The 26,388-nt window shown below is 41.1% G+C and overlaps 1 protein-coding gene across 2 annotated transcripts; it reads right to left on the bottom strand.

The window, feature by feature from the left end:
• Positions 1-1,349: 1,349 nt before the first annotated feature.
• Positions 1,350-25,862, bottom strand: LOC143964295 (uncharacterized). 2 transcript variants are annotated; one of them, XM_077473996.1, is made up of 5 exons: positions 25,729-25,862; positions 23,915-23,983; positions 20,619-20,742; positions 13,882-13,986; positions 1,350-5,921 (listed from the first exon to the last, which is right to left on the bottom strand). In XM_077473996.1, the coding sequence occupies exons 2-5, from the start codon at positions 23,978-23,980 to the stop codon at positions 4,960-4,962; spliced, it is 1,257 nt and encodes a 418-aa protein (XP_077330122.1). In that variant the 5' UTR covers positions 23,981-23,983; positions 25,729-25,862; the 3' UTR covers positions 1,350-4,959. The 2 variants fall into 2 exon arrangements, with proteins under 2 accessions (XP_077330122.1, XP_077330121.1); XM_077473995.1 differs by having other exon boundaries at positions 25,692-25,797.
• Positions 25,863-26,388: the final 526 nt, after the last annotated feature.

Here is a 26,388-nt window from a genome sequence, read left to right as displayed (position 1 = left end):
TGTACATCTATCCTTGTGTTTTATGATACAGTCTGAGTACCTTTACCAGTGGACCTTCTGGATAAGTGGGGTGTCAGCACAGAGCGGTGTTTGGACACAGATACAAGGCTTTATTTCTAGCGGCGTCTGGTGAGCTTGAACCCCAGGCGGATAATTGCATTTTTACTCTGGTGGAAGGTGTACGCTAAGAGAAAAGTGACTGAATTATCTGAACTGTCCACATAGCCATCTGCTACATAAAGACTGTTGGCCGTGGTGTTTGCCATTGCCCTATGGTTTCATTACCATCAATTTTTTTCCTATTTTTATTTTCGTTTTAGCACTGTTTTAGTATTTATCTGATGCAAGGAGGACTTTAGCTCTGGTTATACTACTGTAATACTTTATTTATATTTGTTTAAACAGCTGCTTAGTCTTATTTTATGTTTTGATTTCACCTCTATTTTTGGTAATTTTATGTTTATTTATCTATAAATTTTATTTTTTATGTCTGAGACATCGACATAGTTCAACACATCTACCTGCTGCTGGCACTGTAAGATTGAGGTGGCGCGAGAGTGGGTGACCCATAGGCCATAGTCATACCTCATTTATCTATATATAGAACCACGTCCGAAGTAAAAATGATGATCCATGGAAATGAATATTAAAAAAAACACACATAGTGTAACACTGTATAGTGGGTTTATTGTAAAAACATGGAGTAAACATTCAAAAAAGTTTCATAAATTGCTAGTATCCTTCAGTCATAAAAACAGCAATGTGCAGTAATTCCAGGAGTGTCATCCTGGACGCACCCGGAATTACTCCACATTGCTGTTTTTAGAACTGAAAGATACTTGCACTTTATGGAACTTTTTTGAATGTTTTTACATGGGGGGGGTACCCGTTTTTGACAGGTACCCACCCCCACTTCCAAGAGACCTCACCATGGCGAGGTCCCCTGAAAGTTTGTCCCCCCTCCTCCTTTCCCTGCCACATCATTCACAAAGCACAGTGCGTGTGCAGTAGGGAACTGGCCGTGAAGCTGCAAGGCTTCACTATCAGTTCCCCTTACAAGAAATGGCCGCGGCAGCACCCAAGAGCCGATTGAAAAACCGTCTGGAGTGCTGACATCGTAGGATAACTGTCCTAATATTAGATATCAGCAGCTACAGTATCGGTAATCTTTTGGTGGGGTGGTGTTGGAGCTCCTTTTTAAGTTGGCTCTTTAATCCTTGCCACCCAATCCCTAAGCAGGACTAATTGATTTTCAAATATATATATATCATAGTTTGTACTTTGTAGACTATAACTTTCACACGGACTATTTCGTGTTTTTTTTAACCAAAGAAATGTAGCAGAATACATTTTGGCAATATGAATTTATTGTCGGCCATTATTGACACCTTTAGTTCAAGAAAAATGCATCCTTTTAAATTCTATGCATGTCTTTACACTGGCCCGTTTCCATTGTAGTGTTAAAATCCTGCTTTCTGCATCTTTGGTCAGAAAAAATAAAAAAATAAAAAAAAACTACACACACCTCCTTGTTGAAAGGCATTGAAAAACACTCAAGAACACATCTGTGTTACATTTCATGCAGTTTTGTAAGTCACATGACCTATGAAAAACACACCATAAGCATAATGAAATCGTGGCAATGTTGTGCAAAATGCCGATAACACAATTTTCGGCCACCGAAATATTGGTGCATTTCTAGTATGGAACACAAGCAGGTATCATTCACATATGCATTTCCTTCTTGGAAGGGGGATGGTGGAAGGTCACAGCCACACAATGCAAAGCATACCGGTACACATGGCCAGTAACAATGCATAGCTCACAGGGACAACTCATGTTTGCTCTTGCTTGCAGTTAAGCATCCAAGCCTGGGAAACACCGTCTCATCACTAGCCACCTCCCCTTCAGAACTTGGGACCAGTGTTTTATTGCCCCAAATCGCCCTTCTATTATTTATCTACACTACTTATCAAGATATTTGCAGACTGCCTTCTGACCCACATTCATTTATTCAACCCCTTGGTTAGTCTGGGTGACCCTTGGGGGTTAATATTGACCACTTTGGGGAATCCAGATTTAAAGTGGTAATTAATGCAAAACCAAAAATGTAAAATATTGCAGCTTACCAATAATTTGATATGGTGGCTGCATTAGGTTTCTTTTTTAGGTTTCCCCCCCTTTGTTCTCACCTGGTGATTCGGCTCGTAACACACCTGCATTAGAGTGCCCCCACCCTGGAAGAAGACACACAGGGGGGGCACATTTGGACAGCAACATTGTTAGTCTAGGGGGAGGGGAGGGTTACTAGCAGGTTTAGATACACAAATTGAAGACAATTTTTTAGTACTCCCCGCTACCTACCACAACTGTTTTGTTTATACTTCAGCTGTCAGCAATCTTACAAAGCATTGAAAAGTGATTTACAAATGAACATTTTTTTTTTTTTTTTTTTTTTTTTTTTTTGGACTTTGAAACGATGCAGGTAAAGGTGTAAAAATATCAAGGAACAAAGCAAGCAAAAAGTTTTTAAGTAGAAGTGAACAAAAAAGAAAATCAGCTAGAAAAATAATAATTTAATGGAGGAGCATAAGTAGTAAATTAAGGGGTTAAACAGAGGAATGTTTAACCACTTCCCAACCAGCGCACAACGATGTACGTCGACAGAATGGGACGTGCAGGCATATTGGCGTACATGTACGTCCAATCTTCAATGCCGCCCTGCCATCGGGAGCGTGCCGCCGGTGGCGCGCTCCCGCGCTGGTCGGGACCCCCGTGAGTCCGGTCGCGGGACCCGCGGACTCGATCGCCGCGGGCATACCCGCGATCGTCTCACGGGACAGCTGAATGGAGGAAATGCTGTGTAAACAGCATTTCTCCATTCTGCCTAGCAACTAGTGACGCTGATCTCTGCTCCATGTGATTGGAGCAGAGATCAGTGTTCACTAAATGAAAGCCCAACCCTCCCCCACAGTTAGTAACACACCCCCCTAGGAACACTTAACCCCTACACTGCCACCCACTGGTTAACCCTTTCACTGCCAGTGTCATTTACACAGGAATCACTGCATTTATATAGCAGTGATTACAGTATAAATGACAATGGTCCCAAAAATGTGTCAAAAATGTCCGATGGGTCCCCCACAATGTCGCAGTCACAATAAAAATCGCTGATCGCCGCCATTACTAGTAAAAAAAAAAAAATAATAATAAAAAATTATTAATAAAAATGCTATAAAACTATCCCTATTTTGTAAACGCTATAACTTTTGCGCAAACCAATCAATCGCTTATTGCGATTTTTTTTTACCAAAAATATGTAGAAGAATACGTATCGGCCTGAACTGAGGGAAAAAAAATGTTTTTATAATATATTTTTGGGGGCTATTTTTTATAACAAAAAGTAAAAAATAATGTGTTTTTTTTCAAAATTGTCGCTATATTTTTGTTTATAGCGCAAAAAATAAAAACCGCAGGGGTGATCTAATACCACCAAAAGAAATCTCTTTTTTGGGGAAAAAAAAAAGGACGTCAATTTTGTTTGGGAGCCACGTCGCACGACCGCGCAATTGTCAGTTAAAGCGACGCAGTGCCGAATCGCAAAAAATGGTCTGGTCTTTGACCAGCAAAATGGTCCGGTCTGAAAGTGGTTAATCAAAAAAATAAAAAAACCTTGACAGGTTGCTTTAACCAAACTTCATCCGCAAATTAAAGTTCATCCCTGTCTTCTGTACTTGCCAAATATGCTGCAGAAATCTCCCTCCACTGAGTCTGGTTGCAAACATTTTAACATTTAACATTTGGGCAGCTGAAGCTGCTGCCTGTTTACTTGCTGGATTTACAGAGGCACACTTCCAGCTCTGCAGCTCTCATTGGCCCTCTTATGAATCTCCCCCCCCCCCTTCCTGGCAAACTCTCAGCAGAATGAGAGAGAGCTGTGCATGATGTCTTAAGCCTAGGCTAATGACCAAACAAGGAATAGGAAGTGGGCTGTAAAAAATTACTTTCCAAAAGTTTAAAACAACAAGAGCAGAAGATTTAATAGATGGAAAGAAAAAATAAAAAAATAAAAATTACTGAAGGTCTGCTTTAAGTTTACAATTCAGCTGGCATAGGGGGAACCTGCTCCTTAACAACAGATAATTGCGGTTTTTTTTTCCCTTTACATTTTAGTTGCCAATGGGGGAATCCCACCAGCAACTGAAAGAACCGGCCCTAAAAGTATCGGTTTCAGGTATCGGAGCATTGGCTCGAGTACAGATACTCCTGTAAATGCAACCCTAGTAAAAAGCAGGAACGTCATGATTCCAAAATCCCTTTCCTGTCGCATCATGGCAGCATACACTCTGGGTTGTGACTCCGCCTCCACAACCTGATAGGACCACATAGCTATAAGATGACGTGGAGGCAGAGTCACAACCCAGAGTGTATACTGCCATGAAGATGGGACAGGAAAGGAAAAATTACGGAAAGGCAAGTATCCAATTTTCTGTTTTTTACAATACTGTCCAGCATTATAAATACAGTTCTCTGATGAGGTTATCAATATGACAGAATATAGAAAGGCTGACCAGTTTCTTAAAATGACCTTTTCCAATAACTTTTTCCAAGTAGCTTAGAGAACATACTGTATGCAGATGAGTGAAAAAGGACATTGTTGATAGAAAAAAAAAAAAAAAAAAAAACGAATCAGATTAGAATACAAGAAAGCAAATGAACATGCATCTATACAAGTCTAAAATTGTTGCATAAGAACTGTAACATTTTGGATTTCCTATAACTTTTCTGTCCCGGTGCCAATGGTCACCAGAACAAAATTGGGAGGCCGACACTTCCTAGCTCGACCATAGAAAGCAATAAACCAAAAACAGGGATAATAAAACTAAACACAATGTAAAAAATGCAGTTGTGCTGCAAATTTTTTTCACAAACACCTCCTGCCAATCTTCAGCACTGTTGTCATGAATGAGTGCATTTGCGATGTTGATTAAGCTGAGAACTTTGTGCGAATGATCTTCCACAGTCATTACAGGTATACGGCTTTTCCCCTGTGTGGGTTCTTTGGTGAACTATCACTTGGGAACTATGGCTAAATGTTCTGCCACAGTCAGTGCAGGCGTAAGGGCGATCACCAGTGTGAAGCCTCTGGTGTGTGATAAGATGTGACTTGTGTCTAAAGCCTTTGCCACACTCAGCACATCTGTAGGGTGTTTCACCGGTGTGGGACCTCTGATGGATGGTTAGAGTTGAACCCTGAGTGAAGGTTTTACCACACTCTTTACAAGTAAAAGGTCTTTCCCCAGTGTGAGTTCTCCGATGTACAATTATGGAAGAGGAGAACCTAAAGTGCCTGCCGCATTCCAAACATTTATAGGGCTTTTCTCCAGTGTGAATGCGCTGGTGCTTCATCAGCGTAGACCGGAAAGAGAAACATTTCCCACACTCACTACAGCCATATGGCCTTTCCCCTGTATGTATGGGCTGGTGTCTATGTAGCTGTAATTTATATTTAAAGCACTTCCCACACTCAGAACATTCAAACGGTGCTTCTCCTGAGTGCAGCTTCATGTGACTGTCTAAGTATAAAGAAAAGGCAAAGCTTTTCCCACACTCATTGCAGGTATAGGGAGCCTTTGCTGACTGAGGCCTCTGCTTCTGTCTGGTGATGACGGGGGACATGTTCTGATTCTGACCACACTGTCCATTCTCTGTCCTCTCCTTCTCTTCACGTGTATTCCGTATCTTCACACGCTGTCGAAGGTTATATACTGAAGTTTTAGGAGATGAAGGTGCTAAAATCAGATTTTTCAAAGGTCCCTGTGCATGATCTTTCTGCTTTTTTTCGGAAGATCTGCGAGTTCTTGTCTTATTGATGTCATGGTTTTCTATATTCCGGGGAGTGTATAAGTCTTCGTGAGAATCTAAGCAACAAAATATATAATAGAAGTAGGCTGTACACCATTACATTGTACAAAAACAATGAAGTTCAATTGAAAGTATGCCGTTATATGGTATTTGCAATAAATACCTGTAGATCCTGCTAAAACAAATAAATCTGTGTTACCCTATTAATCCCCCTTGCATTGTTCTCTTAAATAATGTTATCAGTCATGTCTATGTCACCTTTGAATTACAGAACACCTCCCTCTTAGTTACATAGTTGGTAAGGTTGGCAAAAAATTAAAAAACACAACTCTATCAAGTCCAACCTGTGTGTGTGCTATCTAATAGTTTTTGAAATGATCTATGCTCCCTGCTGAAACCACTGCTTGGTGAAGAGAATTCCACATTCCTACTGCTCTTACCGTAAAGAACCGTCTATGCAGTTTCCGGTTCCCTCTGTAGTATAAAGGTTAGGAAAGCGGGTTGGGATCTATAGTCCTGACACGCTTCCTGTCTCAATGATAATACTGCTTATCCATTGATAAAATGCAGTGAGTATTGTCAGCCTAGGATAGGAAGTTTGGATCCTGGCAGGATCACTAGGTGAAAATAATTGGGAAATAAGGTTTTAAAAAGAAGAATAAATGTGGCCAACACATCCGAGGACTAATAAGCTGCAATATATTACATTTTCACACTCAAGTTTACATACCCCTAAACTATAAATCAACGCAAATACAAACGAACTAGGTGATACTTATCCACAGATAGGCATTATAACATCTTCAGATGAAGGTTTCTAAAGGCAGAACTTAACCTGCTAGGCCCTTTTTAAAAGCTGTATCAGCTCGCTAGCAGACATGTGCAATTCGCTTTGTTCCAAATTTGTTGTTTTAATGAATTTCAACAAATTCATTCGGAAATATCTGAATTAACGAAAACACGTTTAACCACTGAAGGACAGCCTCATGCCGATGTATGTCAGCAGAATGGCACTGCTGGGCACAATCACGTAGATGTACGTGATTCTTTAAGTGCCCAGCTGTGGGTCGGCGCGCTCCCAACCTGGTCCTGTGCTCCGTGACCATGGGACCAGTGGACCAGCGGACCCGATCGCCGCTGGTGTCCCACGATCGGGTCACAGAGCTGAAGAACGAGGAGAGGTCTGTGTAAACAAACCTCTCCCCGTGCTTCCCTGTGTGGCTGTCACGATCGTCTCTTCCCTTTTATAGGGAAGGACAATCAGTGATATCACATGCCAGGCCACGCCCCCCTACGATAAAAAAAAAAAAAACACATAACGTCATACATAACACTACACTGCCCCCTAGTGGTCAACTCCTTCACTGCCAGTGTTATTTACACAGGAATCAATGCATTTAAATAGCATTGATTTCTGTATATCTGACAATGGTCCCAAAAATGTGTCAAAAATGTCCGATGTGTCCGCCATAATGTCGCAGTCACGATAATAAAAACAAAAAAAACAAAAAAAAATAAATAAATAAATAAAAGCTGATCACCGCCATTACTAGTAAAAAAAAAAAAAAATATTAACAAAAACGCTAGAAAACTATCCCCTATTTTGTAAACGCTATAACTTTTGTGCAAACCAATCAATAATCGCTAATTGCAATTTTTTTTTACCAAAAATATGTAGAAGAATACGTATCGGCCTAAACTGAGGAAAAAAAATGTTTTAATATATTTTTGGGGGATATTTAGTATAGCAAAAAGTAAAAAATATTGAATTTTTTTCAAAATTGCTGCTCTATTTTTGTTTATAGCGCAAAAAATAAAAACCGTAGAGGTGAGCAAATACCACCAAAAGAAAGCTCTATTTGTGGGAGAAAAAAAAAATGACAATTTTGTTTCGGAGCCATGTCGCACGACCGCACAATTGTCAGTTAAAACTACGCAGTGCCGAATCGCAAAAAGGGGCCTGGTCCTTTGGCTGCAAATTGGTCCGGGGCTTAAGTGGTTAAGAAATTTTTAAGAAAATTGTAAAATCTGAAAATAATACAATCCAAAAATAAGAACAAAAATTCAAAGACCCAATAAAATTTGAAAATCTGAAATAACTAATAACTTAACTATAACTATTAAATTATAGGTATTGGAATTTCCTTTCAAATTTGGTGGTTAGTGAAATTAACAAACACGAAGTTATTCAACGTTACGAATTATCCATAATAATGAATGCTGCATCTAAACGAATGGAATGTAACAAATAATAACTAACATTAATATAAACTTTATTAATATTTTTTTTTATTATTAATTCCTTCCTGTTCATTTGTTTAGATGCGGCATTAGTTATTTCGTAAATTCGGATAAAATTCAAAATCGTTCGCTAACAGCCAAATTTGAAAGGAAAATCCAATACCTATAATTTAATAGTAATAGTGAAGTTATTATTTCAAATTTTCCGATTGTTTCTTATTTTTGAATTTCCACCATAACGAATGACCAACAAAAAATGGGGGGACGGGACGACACAGGTCTACCCGCTAGGGAACTAATTGCATTACCCTATGTGAATGCGAACAGGTAGACCATACCCTTTTATTTTTAAGCCGAGCCTAATGCAATTTAGGGAAATTCCGTTTTTATTCAGTTTAAGTATATCTATATTAAGGCTTAATGTACACAGGGCATTTAAAATGTCCCTTTTGCCACATTTAAAACACTGCCTTTTGCCACGGTTAGAAGCGTTAAAAAAAAAAAAAAAATAATAAATAAAAAAAAATTTCAAATAGCCAAAAAATGAAAAAGCGGCTGAAACGTTATAAACTTTGGTGTCTGAACTCATTTTTTTGCCTTCAAAGAAAAGCCTCTAAAGGCAACTGCCTAAAATGACATTAAACCAACCTGTGTACACGTACAAATAAGATAACATTGGATCAGTTCAGGGGCCGCTGAAAAAAGCAGCCAACTGCCTTTGAACGTCCGTTTACCAGCAGCAGTGTACATGAGGCCTTAAGAGCAAAAATGTAACTGTATTGCAGGCTAACAGTCCTTAACCACTTCAACCCGGGAAGGATGTGTCCCCTTAATGACTTTTTTTTAGATAAAGGCACTGCATTGCTTTAACTGACAATTGCAACTGACAAGAACAGGAACCATGATACAGACAGTATCTCCAGTGTAAATAACATAAAAAAAGCCTAACAAGAAAAAAACGCAGCTACCACTTCCAAGGTCAGGCAAGCTGCAATATATTAAAGTTTTGTTCTTTAGTTTAAAGAGCATCTTAACCCCAAAGCAAAAATGTAATATATTGCAGCTTACTGAGCCTTAAAAAAAAATTATTTTTTTATAATATATATATATATATATATATATATATATATATATATATATATATATATATATATAAAGCATTTTTTTATGCTTTGAAATGTACACTAAAGCCTGGTACACACTATTCAATTTTTTTCGTGGGCTGAACAAAAAAAAAAATACTAACTACCTGATGCAAGTACAGCAATCTCCCCCACTGAGCTATTGTGTTCTGATGGGGACAGCAGGGTGGCGCTCCCACCAGTCAGTAGTCTCAGCCAATGGCTGAGAAATCTGATCAATTGCCGATAGGCAGACCTTTTTTGGTCATGCCTATTTGAAAAAGCCGGCGGAATGCCCAGCTTCTGTTAGACTGGCTGCTGCACAAATAGGCTGAATGTCGACCAGCTTCGTTGAACTGCCGGGTGCAGCCTAATATTCAACCTGTGTGTATGGTCCTTTGGCTGTGCATGCGCAGCTCAGGGTACATTCTGCGTGTGGATCCTGCGTTTCAGGATGAATGAACTTTTGAGCATGCCAACAGGGCCCTAAATTTTCGATAGGCGAAGCTTTAAAAAAAAAATTCTTACAGGTCATCAGTTTAGAGCTAACCTTGAATATCAGTCCTATAACTATTGATCGCTCATTATACATCATGTATCATGTATATTGCAAGTGATATAGTTGTACCGAGGGGCCCCAGACAGGTGTGTTTACATTTGTGTGTGCATGCACATGGGGGCTTGGCAGGCTTAATTTTATTATTATTTTGGATGGAGTTAAGTGCTTTGGTTCAACAATTGTTTTACTTTCACTAAAACTATATTTATATTTAACCACTTCAATACCGGGCACTTAAACACCTTCCTGCTCAGACCAATTTTGAGCTTTCAGTGCTGTCGCATTTTGAATGACAATTGCACCATCATGCTACACTGTACCCAAATGAAAATTTTTATATTTTTTTCCCCACAAATAGAGCTTTATTTTGAACATTTAGAACATTTTGAAAAAAAAATGTTTTTTTGTTTCAGTTTCAAAACTTTGTAAATAATTAAGTTTTCTCCTTCTGATAAGGTGGCACTGATGGGCACCGATGAGGTGGCACCAATGAAGTGGCACTGATGAGGTGGCCTTGATGGGCACTGATATGTGGCACCGATAGGTGGCACGGATGGGCACTGATAGGCGGCACTGTATTATATTGTACTGATGGATGCCAGTGCCAAACAATAATGCATGCCAATCAGTGATGCCCATTGTGAGCACTGATTGGCTTCCATTGTGGGCACTGACTGGCATCCCTGGTGGTCCAGTGTGGGCATCCTCTGGGGGACTGCGCTGATAGTCAGCACAGACACCCCCCGTCAGAGGAGCAGCATTGGCTCTTCCTATTTACACTTTGATCAGCCATAATTGGACACGGCTGATCACGTGGTAAAGAGTCTCTGTCGGAGACTCTTTACCAAGATTGTAGACTGACATGATCATATGACGCCCAGTCAGGATTTTGAAACCACTTTGCCCCCGTCATTCTGCTATAGGGTGGGCGGCAAGTGATTAAATATATCCCCTAGATTATATATTTTTTTAAAACAGGATCCCTGGTCTTTTAGGCCACAGAAAGTGATCCAGCAGCTGTATAGCCACCGAATTGGTTTCATTGCAAAGCCAACAGTTAGTTGGTGAGCCGACTGACTGCTCAGTCAGGAGCTGAGTGTGTAAATCCCTTCTGCCACCTCTGTAAGCAAGTTAAAGTGGAACTAAAGTGATTATTTTATTTAAAAAAAAAACAAAACAAAAAAAAACATGTCATACTTACCTGCTGTGTGCAATGATTTTACATAAAGCAGCCCCCCATCCTCATCTTCTGATGTCCCCCACTGGTGCTTCAGACTCCTCTTCAGAGAGTGCCCCTATAGGAAGCAGATTTGCCTGGGGGCACTCGTGTGGGCTCACTGCTAAGCTGCCTTGTCTGTGTCCATTGTCATCTGCCCAGAGAGAGAGGAGGGACAGAGCCGGGCTGTCATGCACAGAGCTGGATCATGTATGGGCTCTTGTATAAGGGGGAAAGGGAATTTAGAATTTTGTTACACGAAAGTTGTCACATACATATGATATGTATGGCACCACCCTGTTGCTATGGAGTTGCTTGACGCCCCCTATGGGGAGGTTATGTGGGGTGGGTTCATATACACACAAGCAGGCAGTATGCGGCTTGATAATGATTGTTGCAGCCAGTCCGTGGGTTGGGCCTCGTTCTGAGAGCGAGGCTTGGTCCTGGGAAGTGTTTGCTGGCAAAACTGCAGCTGTGACAGTCTGGCCTCGCTTTCAGAGTGAGGCTTGACTACGTTGTATGCCGGAGTTTTGATGGCCAGGCCTCGTGATCAGAACGAGGCTTGGTTATGACACAGGATGGATGCTAATATGAGGCCTGGCCTCATAATCAGAGCGAGGCTTGACTATGCTGCATGCTGATGTTTGGATGGCCAGGCCTCGTGATCAGAAGGAGGCTTGGTTATGACACAGGACGGATGCTAATTTATGCCCAAGATGTGGAAAATCTTTCATATCCAAATATTCATAGTCTCGTTTATATTTTGGTGGACATCTCTGATGGGGATGATGCTATATGTAAGGATAATAAATATATATGGAGGAGTTTTTAATATATACACTTCCGGAACATGTGACCGGAAGTGCCAAGTGCTTCCGGGGTCATTTTGTACTTATAAGCGATGCTGTTTGGGGGGGTCCACACCCCAGAGGACGACTGTTTAGTTGAAACGCGTCGGGTAGACCCCCTTACAGACATCGCTACTTTCTGACTACGTTATTACGATTGAACCAAATGTGAGTGTAATTTTATTATTATTTTTTAATAAATTGGATGTTAAAACGGTATCACGCTATGCTAGTTTTCTACTTCCATGGTCTTTGATACCTGAGCCCCCTATTATCGTGGGATGAGCACTATAGAAGGATCGCTACGGATGATTTCATGACCTGAAGACTTGTGGGAGATTACATACTAGATGTATGATTATCTGGTTTGCTAACCTACAGGCCCATATGACTCGAGAGGCGTAAGCCTTCCTCTGAGTCCACGTCATTTGGTAAGCCTCCTCTCCCCTTCTTTATCACGGTGGTGGTGGTGGTATTATTCTACACATCAGAAGCTGAATTTCACCTTTTTTCACGTCATCTCAAGTTTGGAATTGTGATTGATATTACACATTTCAAGGACTGTTAGATGTTCACTTGATGAATTGTATATGTTAAATTAATTTTATTTACTTTAACCTTTTGTGTGCATGAGGTTCATGCACTCTTTGACCTGGGAGTAAGATCTCTTGATATACAACGGAATTTACACATATTTTCTTTTTTTGAAGTGTATGTAATTTTCTTTGCTTGAATTAGTGCCTTACTGGTTCATGTGGTTTGTTGCCACCTAAGCGCTACACTTTTTTGTTTTAACCCTTCCTGACAGGTCTGCCTGGCAATCCTAGGCTTTGGGGCTGTTTCTCTATTAATGCACATTGCGTAGGGAGACACAACTCTAGTCCCTGCATGCAACAGTGTGTGTTCATAGGATTCTATAAGATAAAGGAGACACCCTTAAACAAAAAATCTAGGGCACCAGCCTAAACAGGAACATAGACAAGGATTAAAACGTTAAAGAAGCTACATATTCAGTAAGTGATGCAACCCACTGCTGAAAGTGCTTACAAAACTGAGGGTTTAAGATCACTTTAAAAATATGAGTTTTTGAAAAGACGCTAGGTCCAGGCACAATTAAAAAAAATATAAAAAGGTTCAGCTTTGGGGGCCCATATTTAGGGTGCAATGCTCTACAGGCTCCTGTGGGAAAAAAAATAATAAATGCACATTTCCTGCAGAAATATATGCATTCATTATTTTTTTCATAAAAGGTGAACTTAGCCTTTAACTATGCCTGACTTCTACTTGCACATGTTAATCACCCTACATTATAATCTTTACTTTTAACTTTATAGTTCTAAATAATAAAAAAATAAAAATAAAATTGTGAGCAGGGGTTGTTGATTTCCTAATCACAATAGTTATTTCACTTTCTGTAAATGTTAAATTAAATAATAAAAAAATAAAAAAAATATGCTCTTTTTCTAGGCTAGGCTGTATGTTCTCTATAGTGAGCGCTATGCAGTTGGAAGCTGCTTATTTGTGTATTTGTATTGTGTATTTTTGTACGTTACAACTTCACATTCTTTCCTGAGTGTTTATGGAACATGTATGCTTTAATGTGTTTCAATAAAAGTGATAAAAAAAAAAAAAAAAAAAAAAAAAAAAACACTTTTCCAGTGAGCAGTGATTATTTTAAAATGAAAAAAAAATAAAAAAAAGTGTACTAATCAACGTTACTAATTTTGCTCTGCGACTTTATCCGCATGTTGGCCATATGGCAATTTCAGCTTTTTTTTTTTTTTAAAGTCTGAAAAATTACCAGATAGATGAAGGCAACCTACCACAAACTCCTATCAGAAGCAGAATACATCGGAAAATATTGTTGATACGTTGCCTTGAGCTATTTATGATAAAAAGTTGGTTAAATTGCCAGAAAGTTAATGCATTTTGCTTAGCATACAAATTGATTGTTATTTTTGCCAAGGAACTTATACAGCTTGGTATCCATTCGGGACTGTACATCTATAGACCAATATAGGTCTCACTCACCTGCAGCACAATATTGAGGATTCGTCCATTGACTTTGAGCTCCCAAGCAAGGTTTTTCTCCACGCTGAAGTTTTGAGACTAAACTTGGTTCTTCATTAACATATCCTAGAAATTAAATAGCAAAATCATCTATGTAATCGTGATGTTTCTTTATTGCTCATTTTAGGCACTGTAAAATGCACAGAAATCTAGGATATTATATTATTCACACAATGTTACCAAACATCTGCCTGTAGCCATTGTACCTTACAGAAATTGTAGCTTACAATTACACTGAGAATTATGAACATTTTAAACACCATAATCCCAATCATAACATTCACGTTAAAACTTTAGCAGAGAACTTGGGTCAAGAAGGCACTAGCACAGCTGAAGCCACTATGTCCACAGGTGAGCAGGCGCAGATGTGCGGGTGCCCATTTTCCTGTTTATAACAGTGCACCTGCTGCTAATGTTGGCATCAACCACACTATATAAATTGCAGCAGTGCTATCTGATCTGCAGCTATTACTTGTGTCCCTGTATTGACCTGGTTTATCTTGACCTTGCTTGAACACTTCCTGCCCTGATCTTGGATTTGATCTATCTACTGTTTGTCTGCCCGATTCTACGCTGCCGACCCCTGCTTGTACCCTGGCCATTCTCTGCCTGCCGTCTATTGCGTACCTGGATTGTCTGACCTTGCATCCAGTTATTCTCCAGCTCTACCCTGCATGCTACCTGGTCTCTGCTGGTTCTTCACCTGCTGAGTGTTACCAATCCCAATTGTCGCACCAGAAATCTGCCCATCAAGCATCTACCGCCTGCCCAGGCATGGGTCTGCTGCCATCCCTGTTACAATGATGCGACCGGTCCCTGGCGATGCGCCCGTTACCTGCTGCCACAGCTGATGAAACATCTTACAGGCACTCATACCTCGCCACGCTATCGCGCCCACTGTCACATTATCAGTGGTCACACAGCCAGGGCTGTAGGAGAGGCCTCCCTTTACACGTCAGGTTCTGCCACATGGTACGTGACAACTTATATACAACATAAACCACAAAGGGTACAGTAGAATGTGCTTACCAGAGCTAAATGGGCCCTGTATTGACTGCCTTTCTACAGGGTAATTTTGCCCTATCAAGTCCTGGCAAGCAGACTTTTTTCTTTTTTTTTTATGTTTTAGATAGATACTTACCGTACTTACCCCTATCAGGTTTTATTGTGACCCTGTTTCAGTGGGTAAAATACAAAAATTTGTGCAATCACCAAAACAAAATCATAGGGAAAATTCTTAATTTTGGAAGGGCTTTCAGTAGTGCTTTGGCACAACTATGTTTGTGCAATGAATGTGTGTCTATTCTGTAATTCTGCCTACCAACAAGGTTTTTTCTAAATGTACCCTCTCAGCATTCTGTGGTGCCGGGATGAATTAACTCCCCTACGCATTCACTGGAGTTCTGCCATCCCGGGATATCCAGTCAAGAAGGGTGAAGATGTCGGCAGCAAGGAAGCTCATGGAAGTTGCATTGCTGCAGGGAAGGCAAATATAGCCCGAATTACAGTCGCTCATAACCCCTAAAGCAGTAGGAATGTCAAATGTACATCCCTTCCTTCCCATGTTGTAGCCCCCAGGAGTTTTCCACGCATCCTCCCTCCCCTCCACAGTTAAACCCCCAGCTGTCTCAGTAATAGAGTGTGTCAGCAGCCTGGGGTCTGTATAATAAACAGGCTGCACTTTCACAGATAGGAGTAGCACCAATAAACAGCTTTTCTGTCCATCTTTGTGTATTATGCTTTTGTTACTTTTTTCACCTTTCTGAAGACATGACAGCAGAACTTATATCCTAGCAGTAGCAATGAGCACTTCAGCAGGGTCAAGAGTACAATGCAGAGGACAAACAAAAAAAAAAGAGCTGCCGTTTCCCCTCACTGTAATGAAATCGCTGAAATCAGTTCTCAATGTGACGAGTTGGGTTCATCTCTGTGTAGTAGGACTTCCAAAATTAGTGTCGTACAAATGAAGCCTGCATAAATGCATCACCGCAATATTGTCACAATGGGGTTGATTTACTAAAAAAGCAAAGAGAAGTGCAAAATCTGGTGCATCTGTGTGTGCATGGTAGCCAATCAGCTTCCAACCTCAGCTTGTTCAATTTAGCCGACATAAAAAAACTTTAAGCCGATTGGGGACTAGGCAGAGCTGCACCAGATTTGCCCTCGTTTTTAAAAAAATCAACTGATTCCTGCTGTTATACGGACATCAAAGGAGTATAATTAGATCTGAACCAGTGTTAAAACAAATTGAGAGGACTAAAATACGACTAAACTAAGACTAAATTGAAGTTTGACGTAAAAATTAAACACTTGTCTGTAGTGAATGTTCATACCACAATACCATAAATAACAACATATTAGATTTTTCACTCCAGCAGTATATAATGAGTTTGGAAATTGTAGAGAAATGCTTATATAAACACATTACAATTTAACTACACCCATTCGATTTTACATGACTAAAATTAGTTTTAGTCGACTAAAACGTACAGGAGATTTATTTGACTAAAACAATTTCAGAAGACTAAAACTAACATGCCATTTTAGTCCTAAGACTAAACTGAAATTTTATGCCAAAATGAATACTGATCTAAACAAGGGCGCTTTCCTAGATCTGCACAAGAGGGAAGGAGATGTTTTTCCAGCTATTAAATGCTCCCATCCTCTCTGCACCATAATAATTTTCCCTGTATTCTGTAAAAAACAAAAAACAAAAACACTGCCCGAGTGTACCTATGCGAGTGCTGCTCTCGGCGCTCAGCTGATTGTCGGCGTTGTCTCTTCTCTCTCCCCCTCCTCCCTAGCTGACATCAGCGGGAGGGCTCGGCCCCGCCTACTGCAGCTGTGAGCCAGAGAAAGCAGAAGAGAGGAATCAGCTGAGCGGAGCTCATATAGGTACAATCGTTCAGTTTTCTTATAGAACACAGGATCAATTATTATAATGGTGCAAAGAGGATGGGAGCATTTAATAAAAGTGGGTTAACAACTACTTTAAGCCAGCGATACATGGATCAAAATTCAGCTGGTTCTGCAGTGACCAGCCAAGATTCAATCTATCTATGGGCAAGGTGATTGTACCCAAGTTGATCCACTGATCGACTTGGGTAAAACCAGTCCGTCTGATTTTTGCATCAGGCGATTACGGCTAGTGTCTATAGCTGCCGGCAGTAATTACTGTGTTATGCTGCCCGCGGAGCCTGCCCCGTGCACCCCCCCCCCCCCCCCCACAATAACGCTGCGGGAGGGATTTCCCCATCAACACCGACACTGTATTGATGGGGGAATTGAGCGATTTTCTTTCCTTCCACTCATGGAGGAAGGAAAGAAAATCGAATTATCTATTGTCTACTTTAGGCAATACTATATTTTTTGCTATGAGATTGTTAGTTGTATGGATAGAAGAGCAGTACCACATAGTTACATAGTAGGCGAGGTTGAAAAAAAAAAAAAGACACAAGTCCATCAAGTACAACCTGTGTGTGCGATTATATCTCAGTATTACATTTTATATCCCTGTATGTTGTGGTCGTTCAGGTGCTTCTTTAAGATTCCTCACCGCCTGCTGTTCCCCACATCCTTTCTGTTCTTACAGTAAAGAACCCTCTACGTAGTTTAAACCTCTTTTCTTCTAATTTGAATGAGTGGCCACGAATCTTGTTAAACTCCCTTCTGCAAAAAAAGTTTTATCCCTATTGTGGTGTCACCGGTGCGGTATTTGTATATTGAAATCATATCCCCTCTCAAGAGTCTCTTCTCCAGAGAGAATACGTTCAGAGCTCACAACCTTTCCTCACAACTAATGTCCTCCAGAAACTTTACTAGCTTTGTTGCCTTTCTTTGTACTCGCTCCATATCCAGTACATCCTTCCTGAGGACTGGTGCCCAGAACGGGACAGCACACTCTAGATGCGGCCGCAACAGAGTCTTGTAGAGCGGGAGAATTATCACTTTATTTCTGGAGCTGATCCCCTTTTTAATGCATGTCAATACTCTGTTTGCTTTGTTAGCAGCAGCTTGGCATTGCTGAGCCTGTCATCAACTAGGACCCCCAGGTCCTTTTCCATCCTGAGGTTCTCCCCCAGTGTATAGATTGCATTCATATTTTTGCCACCCAAATGCATTATTTTACATCTTTCTTCATTGAACCACATTTGTCATGTAGTTGCCCACCCCATTCATTTGTTCAGATCTTTTTGCAAGGTTTCCACATCCTGCAGAGAAGTTATTGCCCTGCTTAGCTTAGTGTCGTCTGCAAATACAGAGATCGATCCGGAGGATGGGGTAAACAGTTCATTTATGAGCAAATTAAACAGGATTGGTCCCAGCACAGAACCCCATGGGACCCCACTACCCACCCCTGACCATTCTGAGTACCACCCTCAGAACTCGCCCTTATAACCAGTTTTCAATCCATGTACTCACCCTATTGTCCATGCCAATGGACCTTATTTTGTACAGTAAATGTTTATGGGGAACTGTGTCAAATGCTTTTGCAAAATCCAGATACAATAAGTCTACAGGCCTTCCTTTATCTAGCTGGCAACTCACCTCCTCATAGAAGGTTAGTAGATTGGTTTGGCAAGAACAATTCTTCATGAATCCATGCCGATTACTGCCAATGGTACTGTTCTCATTACTAAAATCTTGTATATAGTCCCTTATCCCCTACAAGAGTTTGCATACTATTGATGTTAGGCTAACTGATCTGCAATTCCCAGGGATGTATTTTGGGCCCTTTTTAAATATTGGTGCTACATTGGCTTTTATCCAATCAGCTGGTACCATTCCAGTCAGTAGACTGTCACTAAAATTTAGGAACAATGGTCGGGCAATTACTTGACTGAGTTCCCCAAGTACCCTCGGGTGCAAGCCATCTGGTCCCAGTGATTTAATAATGTTAAGTTTCTCAAGTTTAATTTTAATTCTGTCCTCTGTTAATCATGGAGGTGCTTCCTGTGATGTGTCATGAGAATAAACACTGCAGTTTTTTTTTTTTTACTGAAGCCCCCCCCCCCCCCCCCCCCCAACCAGATGTCCTTACTCATTCTTTATGGGGCCAATATTATCTGCCCTCCCTTTTTTACAGTTTACATACTTAAAGAATTTCTTGGGATTTTTTTTACTCTCCTCCGCTATGTGTCTTTTGTGTTCTATCTTAGCCATCCTTATTGCACCCTTACATTCTTTATAAATTCTGAATGCTGATAATGATCCCTCAACCTTGTATTTTTTGAAGGCCTTCTCCTTTGCTTTTATAGGCATATGCACATATCCGGGGCCCATTGAAATTACATTAAGTTCAATTCACAAAGCAGAGCACAAACATAGTGCCTTGAAAAAGTATTCATAACCCTTGACATTTTCCACATTTTGTCATGTTACAACCAAAAACATAAATGTATTTTATTGGGATTTTATGCGATAGACCAATAATTGTGAACAGTAAGAAAAATGATAAAATGGTTTTCAAATTTCTTATAAATCAATATCTGAAAAGTGTGGCATGCATTTGGATTCAGCACCCTTTACTCTGATACCCCTAACTAAAATCTTAACTAAAATGACCTTCAGAAGTCCCCTAATTAGTGAATAGAGTGCACCTGTGTGCAATTTAATATCAGCATTGCAGAATGGGGGGAAAAAAAATTAAATCTAGATGTGCAAAGCTGGTAGAGACATCCCCCCAAAAAAGTCTAGCAGCTGTAATTGCAGTGCATTGAAAGGTGGTTTTACAAAAGCATTGACCTAGGGGGGCTGAATACAAATGCATGTCACACTTTGCAGATATTTGTAAAAATAAAAAGATTTTTTTTTTTAATTTATCTATCATTTTACTTCCACTTCACAATTATGTGGCACTTTGTGTTGGTCTATCACAGTGGTCTCCAAACTGTGGCCTGGGGGCCAGATACAGCCCTTTGCTCGCTTTTATCTGGCCCTTGGAACACTATTTGATCCACTGATACCAACAATGGGGTATAATTCTCCCCACTGACACCAATGGAGGCACATTTCCTCCCAATGACACCAATGATGGGGCAAAACTCCTCCCACTGACAACGGGGCACAGTTCCTCTCAATGACACCAACAATGGGGCCCCCATGACATCAATGATGGGGCAAAATTCCTCCCACTTACAGTAATAATGGGGCATTATTTTTTCCCACTGACGTCGGAACCTTATCTACTCCCACTGGCCACAATCCGGCCCTCCTACAGTCGGAAGGACAGTAAACTGGCCCTTTGTTTAGAAAGTTTGGAGACCCCTGATCTATCACATAAAATCCCAATAATATACATTTACGTTTTGGGTTGTACCATGACAAATTGTGGAAAATTTCAAGGGGTGTGAATACTTTTTCAAGACACTGTATGAGGCTCTATAATTTGGCCATGTGACTAATTTTCAAATCTGGGATAACTCACCGTCACTTTATAGGAAAGTATACCGATCCTAGTGTGAGCTTTGTGAACTGATCCTATTGCAGTGAAGCAATGCACTACATCATACAGTGTTATCTTAGTATATTAATTCTAAATGTGCCCCATAACACTCCTGCACTACTTTTTTTCCCCATCACAATGCAAATGTGCATCAAATTAAACTTTACCTCCTCCTCTTCTACACATCTCAGGAGCCTTGGCAACCAAAGCATACAGGTCCCATGCTGAAAATATAAAACTGCTGGCTACTCACCAAGGGATCTGAGTGCATTGTAGTTCTGCAGCATTACACACTTGTAGAGATCCTTCTGCTCTGTGTCTAACCAATTCCATTCTTCTTCAGAGAAGTAGATGGCTACATCATCAAAGTGGACTGCCTGAAATATAGCAAAGTTATATTTCTATCAGCATAAGGGCAGCTTCACACTGATCCACTGCACTTTGGTCACAGCACATTGTAACTGCAGTTTTCGTGAGAGCTATCTGCGCTTTTCTATAGACTTCTATTATGTCCTGCAGTTTTGGTACACTTTCAGAAAGCGAATCAAAACCACGGGACATAATAGAAGTCTATGGGAAAGTACAGTTAACTTGCACAAAAACCGTGGGTACACTACGCTGCACCCACACTGTGGTCAAAGCAAAAGCATCCTAATTCTGCAGGTTGACAATAACTGGCTACATAGAATTATCTATCCATCTATCCACACACACACACAATTACCAAAAGTATTGGAATGCCATGCACATGAACTTTAATGGCTTCCCAGTCTTAGTCCGCAGGGTTCAATATTGAGTTGACCCACCCGATGAAGCTATAACAGCTTCATCTCTTCTTAATTTCTTCAGTGTTGTCACATGAAAAGATATAATAAAAATATTTACAAAAAATGTGAGGGGGTATACTCACTTTTGTGAATGAGAGTGTGTGTGTGTGTGTGTGTGTGTGTGTGTGTTATACACACACGCTATATTGTCAAAAGTATTGGGGCACATGAGCTTGAATGCCATCCCAGTCTTAGTCCGTAGGGTTCAATATTGAGTTGGCCCACCATTTGCAAGTATAACAGCTTCAACTCCTCTGGGAAGGCTGTCCACAAGGTTTAGGAGTGTGTCTATAGGAATGTGTGACCATTCTTCAAGAAGCGAATTTGTGAGGTCAGGTACTGATGTAGACGAGAAGGGCTGGTTTACAATCTACACTCTAAATCATCCCAAAGGTGTTCTACTGAGTTGAGGTCAGGACTCTGCAGGCCAGTCAAGTTCCCCCCCCTCAAACTCATTCATGCATATCTTCATGGACCTTATTTGTGCACTGGTGCACAGTCATGTTGGAACAGGAAGGGGCCATTCCCCAAACTGTTCCCACAATGTTGGGAGCATGAAATTGTCCAAAATGTCTTGGTATGCTGACACCTTAAGAGTTCTCTTCACTGGAAGTAAGGGGCCAAGCCCAACCCCTGAAAAAACACCACACACCATAATCCCCCCTCCACCAAATGATTTGGACCAGTGCACAAAGCAAGGTCAATGAAGACATGGGTGAATGAGTTTGGGGTGGAGGAACTTGACTGGCCTGCACAGCGTCCTGACCTCAACCCGATAGAACATCTTTGGCATAAATTAGAGTGGAGACTGCGAGCCAGACCTTCTCATCCAACATCAGTGCCTGACCTCACAAATGTGCTTCCCCTCTGGACTAAGACTGGAATGCCATTAAAACTCATGAGCCCCAATACTTTTGGCAATATAGCGTGTGTGTATATACACACACACACACAGTATCTCACAAAAGTGAGTACACCCCTCACATTTTTTGTAAATATTTTATTATATCTTTTCATGTGACAACACTGAAGAAATTACACTTTGCTACAATGTAAAGTAGTGAGTGTACAGCTTGTATAAACAGTGTAAAATTTGCTGTCCCCTCAAAATAACTCAACACACAGCTATTAATGTCTAAACCACTGGCGACAAAAGTGAGAACACATAAGTGAAAAATGTCCAAATTGGGCCCAATTAGCCATTTTCCCTCCCCGGTGTCATGTGAGGTGTGAATGGGGAGCAGGTGTGTTAAATTTGGTGTTATCACTCTCACTCTCTCATGCTGGTCATTGGACGTTCAATATGGCACCTCATGGCAAAAAACTGAGGATCTGAAAAAAAGAATTGTTGCTCTACATAAAGATGGCCTAGGCTATAAGAAGATTGTCAAGACCCTGAAACTGAGCTACAGCATGGTGGCCAAAATGAAACAGCAGTTTAACAGGACAGGTTCCACTTAGAACAGGCCTCCCCATGGTTGGCCAAAGAAGTTGAGTGCACATGCTCAGCATCATATCCAGAGGTTGTCCTTGGGAAATAGACGTATGAGTGCTGCCAGCATTGCTGCAGAGGTTGAAGGGGTGGATGGTCAGCCTGTCAGTGCTCAGACCATGCACTGCATCAAATTGGTCTGCATGGTGGTCATCCCAGAAGGAAGCCTTTTCTACAGATGCACAATAAAGCCCGCATGCAGTTTGCTGATGACAAGCAGACTAAGGACATGGATTACTGGAGCCATTTCCTGTGGTCTGGTGAGACCAAGATAAACTTATTTGGTTCAGATGGTGTGAAGCGTGTGCCACACACACACTTCACACCATCTGAACCAAATAAGTTTATCTTGGTCTCACCAGACCCAAACACACCTCCAAGAAGACCATTGCCTTGCTAAAGAAGCTGAGGGTAATGGTGATGGACTGGCGTGTGTGAAACGTGTGGGGCGGCAACCTGTTGAGGAGTACAAAGACAAGTGTGCTTTACCTACAGTCAAGCATGGTGGTGGGAGTGTCATGGTCTGGGGCTGCATGAGTGCTGCTGGCACTGGGGAGCTACAGTTCATTGAGGGAACCATGAATGCCAACATGTACTCTGGCATACTGAAGCAGAGCATGATCCCCTCTCTTCAGAGGCTGGGCCGCAGGGCAGTATTCCAACATAATGACCCCAAACACACCTCCAAGAAAACCATTGCCTTGCTAAAGAAGCTGAGGGTAATGGTGATGGACTGACCAAACATGTCTCTATAACTAAACCATATTGAGCATCTTCAAACAGAAGGTGGAGGAGGTCTCTAACATCCACCAGCTCTGTGATGTTGTCATGGAGAAGTGGAAGAGGACTCCAGTGGCAACCTGTAAAGCTCTGGTGAACTCCATGCCCAAGAGGGTTAGGGCAGTGCTGAACAATAATGGTGGCCACACAAAATATTGACACTTTGGGCCCAATTTGGACATTTTCACTTAGGGGTGTACTCACGTTTGATGCCAGCAGTTTAGACAGTAATGGCTGTGTGTTAAGTTATTTTTACACATTTACACTGTTATACAAGCTGTACAGTCACAACTTTACATTGTAGAAAAGGTAATTTCTTCAGTGTTGTCACATGAAAAGATATAATAAAATATTTACAAAAATGTGAGGGGTGTACTCACTTTGTATATATACACACATATACATTATTTAGCAGGTTCTTACAACTGCCAGTGCTGTTTTTCTACATACATCTGTAGTTTTCTTGTTTTGTTTCTGTTTTCTGACACCTTTTCTCTTTCGGAGTGGTCGAGTCATGTCCTTCAAAAAAATAAAATAAAAAATATAACATATATGCCGAACTCTTATAAGGGCTTTTTTTCCCCCTCAAACAATAGGTGCTGGAACTTAACCACAGCCCCACAAAACCCCTCCCCCTACACACACCCTCCAAATCACATCAAATAGTGGGTGTGCTCAGTCAAATTTCATGAAAAGAGTAGGAGGGTCTTAAAGGGGCATTAAATACCAGGATTGCATTACATACAGAGTGCAGAGATGTCACTTGTAAACACAGAAACCAGACTTCTGTGTTTACAAGCGATTGTGGTGAGCAGGAACCAAAGGGTCTGAGCCAGAGGTGGCGGAACTGAGTTCCACCAAGTTCCCCCTGAAAAAAAGCCCTGCTTATAACCAGGGGTGCAACGGATCGTCACCGATCCGTGATCCGAACGGGTCAACCTGCTCAGATCGGCACAATGCAGCGATCCGCGGTCTCGGCCTTAGGAAAGACCGCGGCTTCGGCCTAGCTCCGAAGCGGCGGCCATCTTTCTACACCCAGGCTGTTTACACTGATCGCTAGCAGCGATCACTTGTAAACAAACCGGCGTCATGTCATGACGCCGGTTCCTCTCTGTACTAACCTGTACAGTGGAGGGGAGAGATCCTGAGATGGAAGCAGCCATCCCTCCATACTCTGCAGTACCCGGCAATACTCTGCAGTACCCGGCAATACCCTGGCAATACCCTGGCAATACCCCAATACTCTGGCAATACTCTGGCGATACCGTGCCTGCCAATACTCTGCAATGCCCAGCCATACCCAGCCGTGCCCAGCCATACTCAGCCAATATTACAGTGGGGGAGATTGTGGATATTATAGTGGGGACTATATGGTGGTGGAATTTTCACAGGTTTTTGCAAATTAAAGTATTATTTGCTGATCCGAAAAATGATCCGATCCGTGACTCTGATCCGAGGAACGATCCGATCCGTGAGTTTTTTGATCCGTTGCACCCCTACTTATAACCAATTTTATTAAACGATGGGTAACCAGTAATTTTTTTCCCCATTGATGCTGGTTGTTTTGTTTTTTGTTTTTTTTGTACCCTGCAAGATAAAGCCATAATGTGCTAGTAAGCATAGCATACTAGCACATTATGTTAAACTTATCTTAAAACAAAGCTGTCACCGCTGCGACAATGACGTCACTCACACGGGAGATGGTTTACGGCACAGGGCTCTGAAGGAACCACCAGGGTGGCTGCTTCTTCAGAGAGCATGCACCAGTGATGTCAGTAGCTGCATGTACAGTAAATATCTTCTAAATTGTGCATGTTTAAGAAATATTTACACTACGTATAGGTAAAAGTCAGAGATGGGGGCTTACACCCACTTTAAGTTTATAGAATTAAACTAAAATAACTGCAGTGACTGTTCGGTTATACCGTGCACATCCCCAAGCAGGCAGCCCCAAAGCTGGTAATTGGGATGCAGTGGCTGCATGGACACAGCTGCTGTGACATCCATGTGGGTGCAAGACGGTACACATACAGAGTGTATCTGGGGCCATGTGGTGTAACATTGGGAGCAGCAGCTGTGTCTTTGTAGCCGCTGCATCCTAACTGACAGCTATACCTGTACATCCCCATGTGGGTGAACACGGACCTCACACAGATTCATACACCCCATGTGAATGAGGACTAACAGTTTTCATTTGCATCTTTCAGACAAGCAGAATATTTCTTACCCTCACTCTTCTGCAAGAAACATACATGTAGTCATACCTCCCCTGTGTGTATGAACCTCAACTGCTGATCATGTTGCCTAAATGAGGTCCTCCAAAGCAGAGGAAAGGAGTGCCGCCTGCTGGGTAATCATTATAAAAGCCAAACATTAGTCGGCTCCAGCAGCCTGCACAAAGCATCTTGGGAATTGTAGTCTATTCCACCAGAAAGTCAGCTGACTCTGTCACGTGATTAGTTCAGTTGCAGCAGTCTGGGAGGACACAGAGTGAGTAATGACTTCTAGAGGCTCAGGATGAAGTTATTGAGGATGATTATTATTACTACTACTTCTCCTCCTCCTCCTAAGCGCCTGTGTTTTCCATATGAATGTAATTTGCTGGCCAGCCATGCACATTCTTCTATATACAAGTGTAAGACTGTGCTCTACTCCTGATGTGTGGATACAGTGACATCTACAGGATGGTTAAGGCAGTGCAGTGCTGTGATAACCTTTTCTGGCACTTTTTGTTTACAATCAGTATTGTTTGCTAGAATTTACACATATATATATATATATATATATATATATATATATATATATAATTTTTTTTTTTTTTTAAAGCTGAGGCCCTAGAGAATAAATTGGTGGATTTTGCATTTTTTTTTATGTAACACGGTATTTGTGCAGCAGTATTTCAAACACATTTTTTGTTTTTGTAA

The sequence above is a fragment of the Lithobates pipiens genome, unplaced genomic scaffold (genome assembly GCF_037356315.1).
Source record: "Lithobates pipiens isolate NorthernLeopardFrog02 unplaced genomic scaffold, aLitPip1_a1.2 Scaffold_8, whole genome shotgun sequence".
NCBI classification, from domain to species: domain Eukaryota; kingdom Metazoa; phylum Chordata; class Amphibia; order Anura; family Ranidae; genus Lithobates; species Lithobates pipiens.
This window is presented reverse-complemented; position numbering and strand designations above follow the sequence as displayed.

Excerpts from the sequence above, each read along its gene's own strand:
- LOC143964295 (XM_077473995.1), bottom strand. The coding sequence starts at position 25,718 with ATGTATGTTTCTTGCAGAAGAGTGAGG. Across the intron at positions 23,984-25,691 it reads TTTCTTGCAGAAGAGTGAGG|GACATGACTCGACCACTCCG; the intron begins GTAAGAAATATT and ends ATTTTTTTGAAG. Across the intron at positions 13,987-20,618 it reads CAATGCACTCAGATCCCTTG|GATATGTTAATGAAGAACCA; the intron begins GTGAGTAGCCAG and ends TTTAATTTCTAG.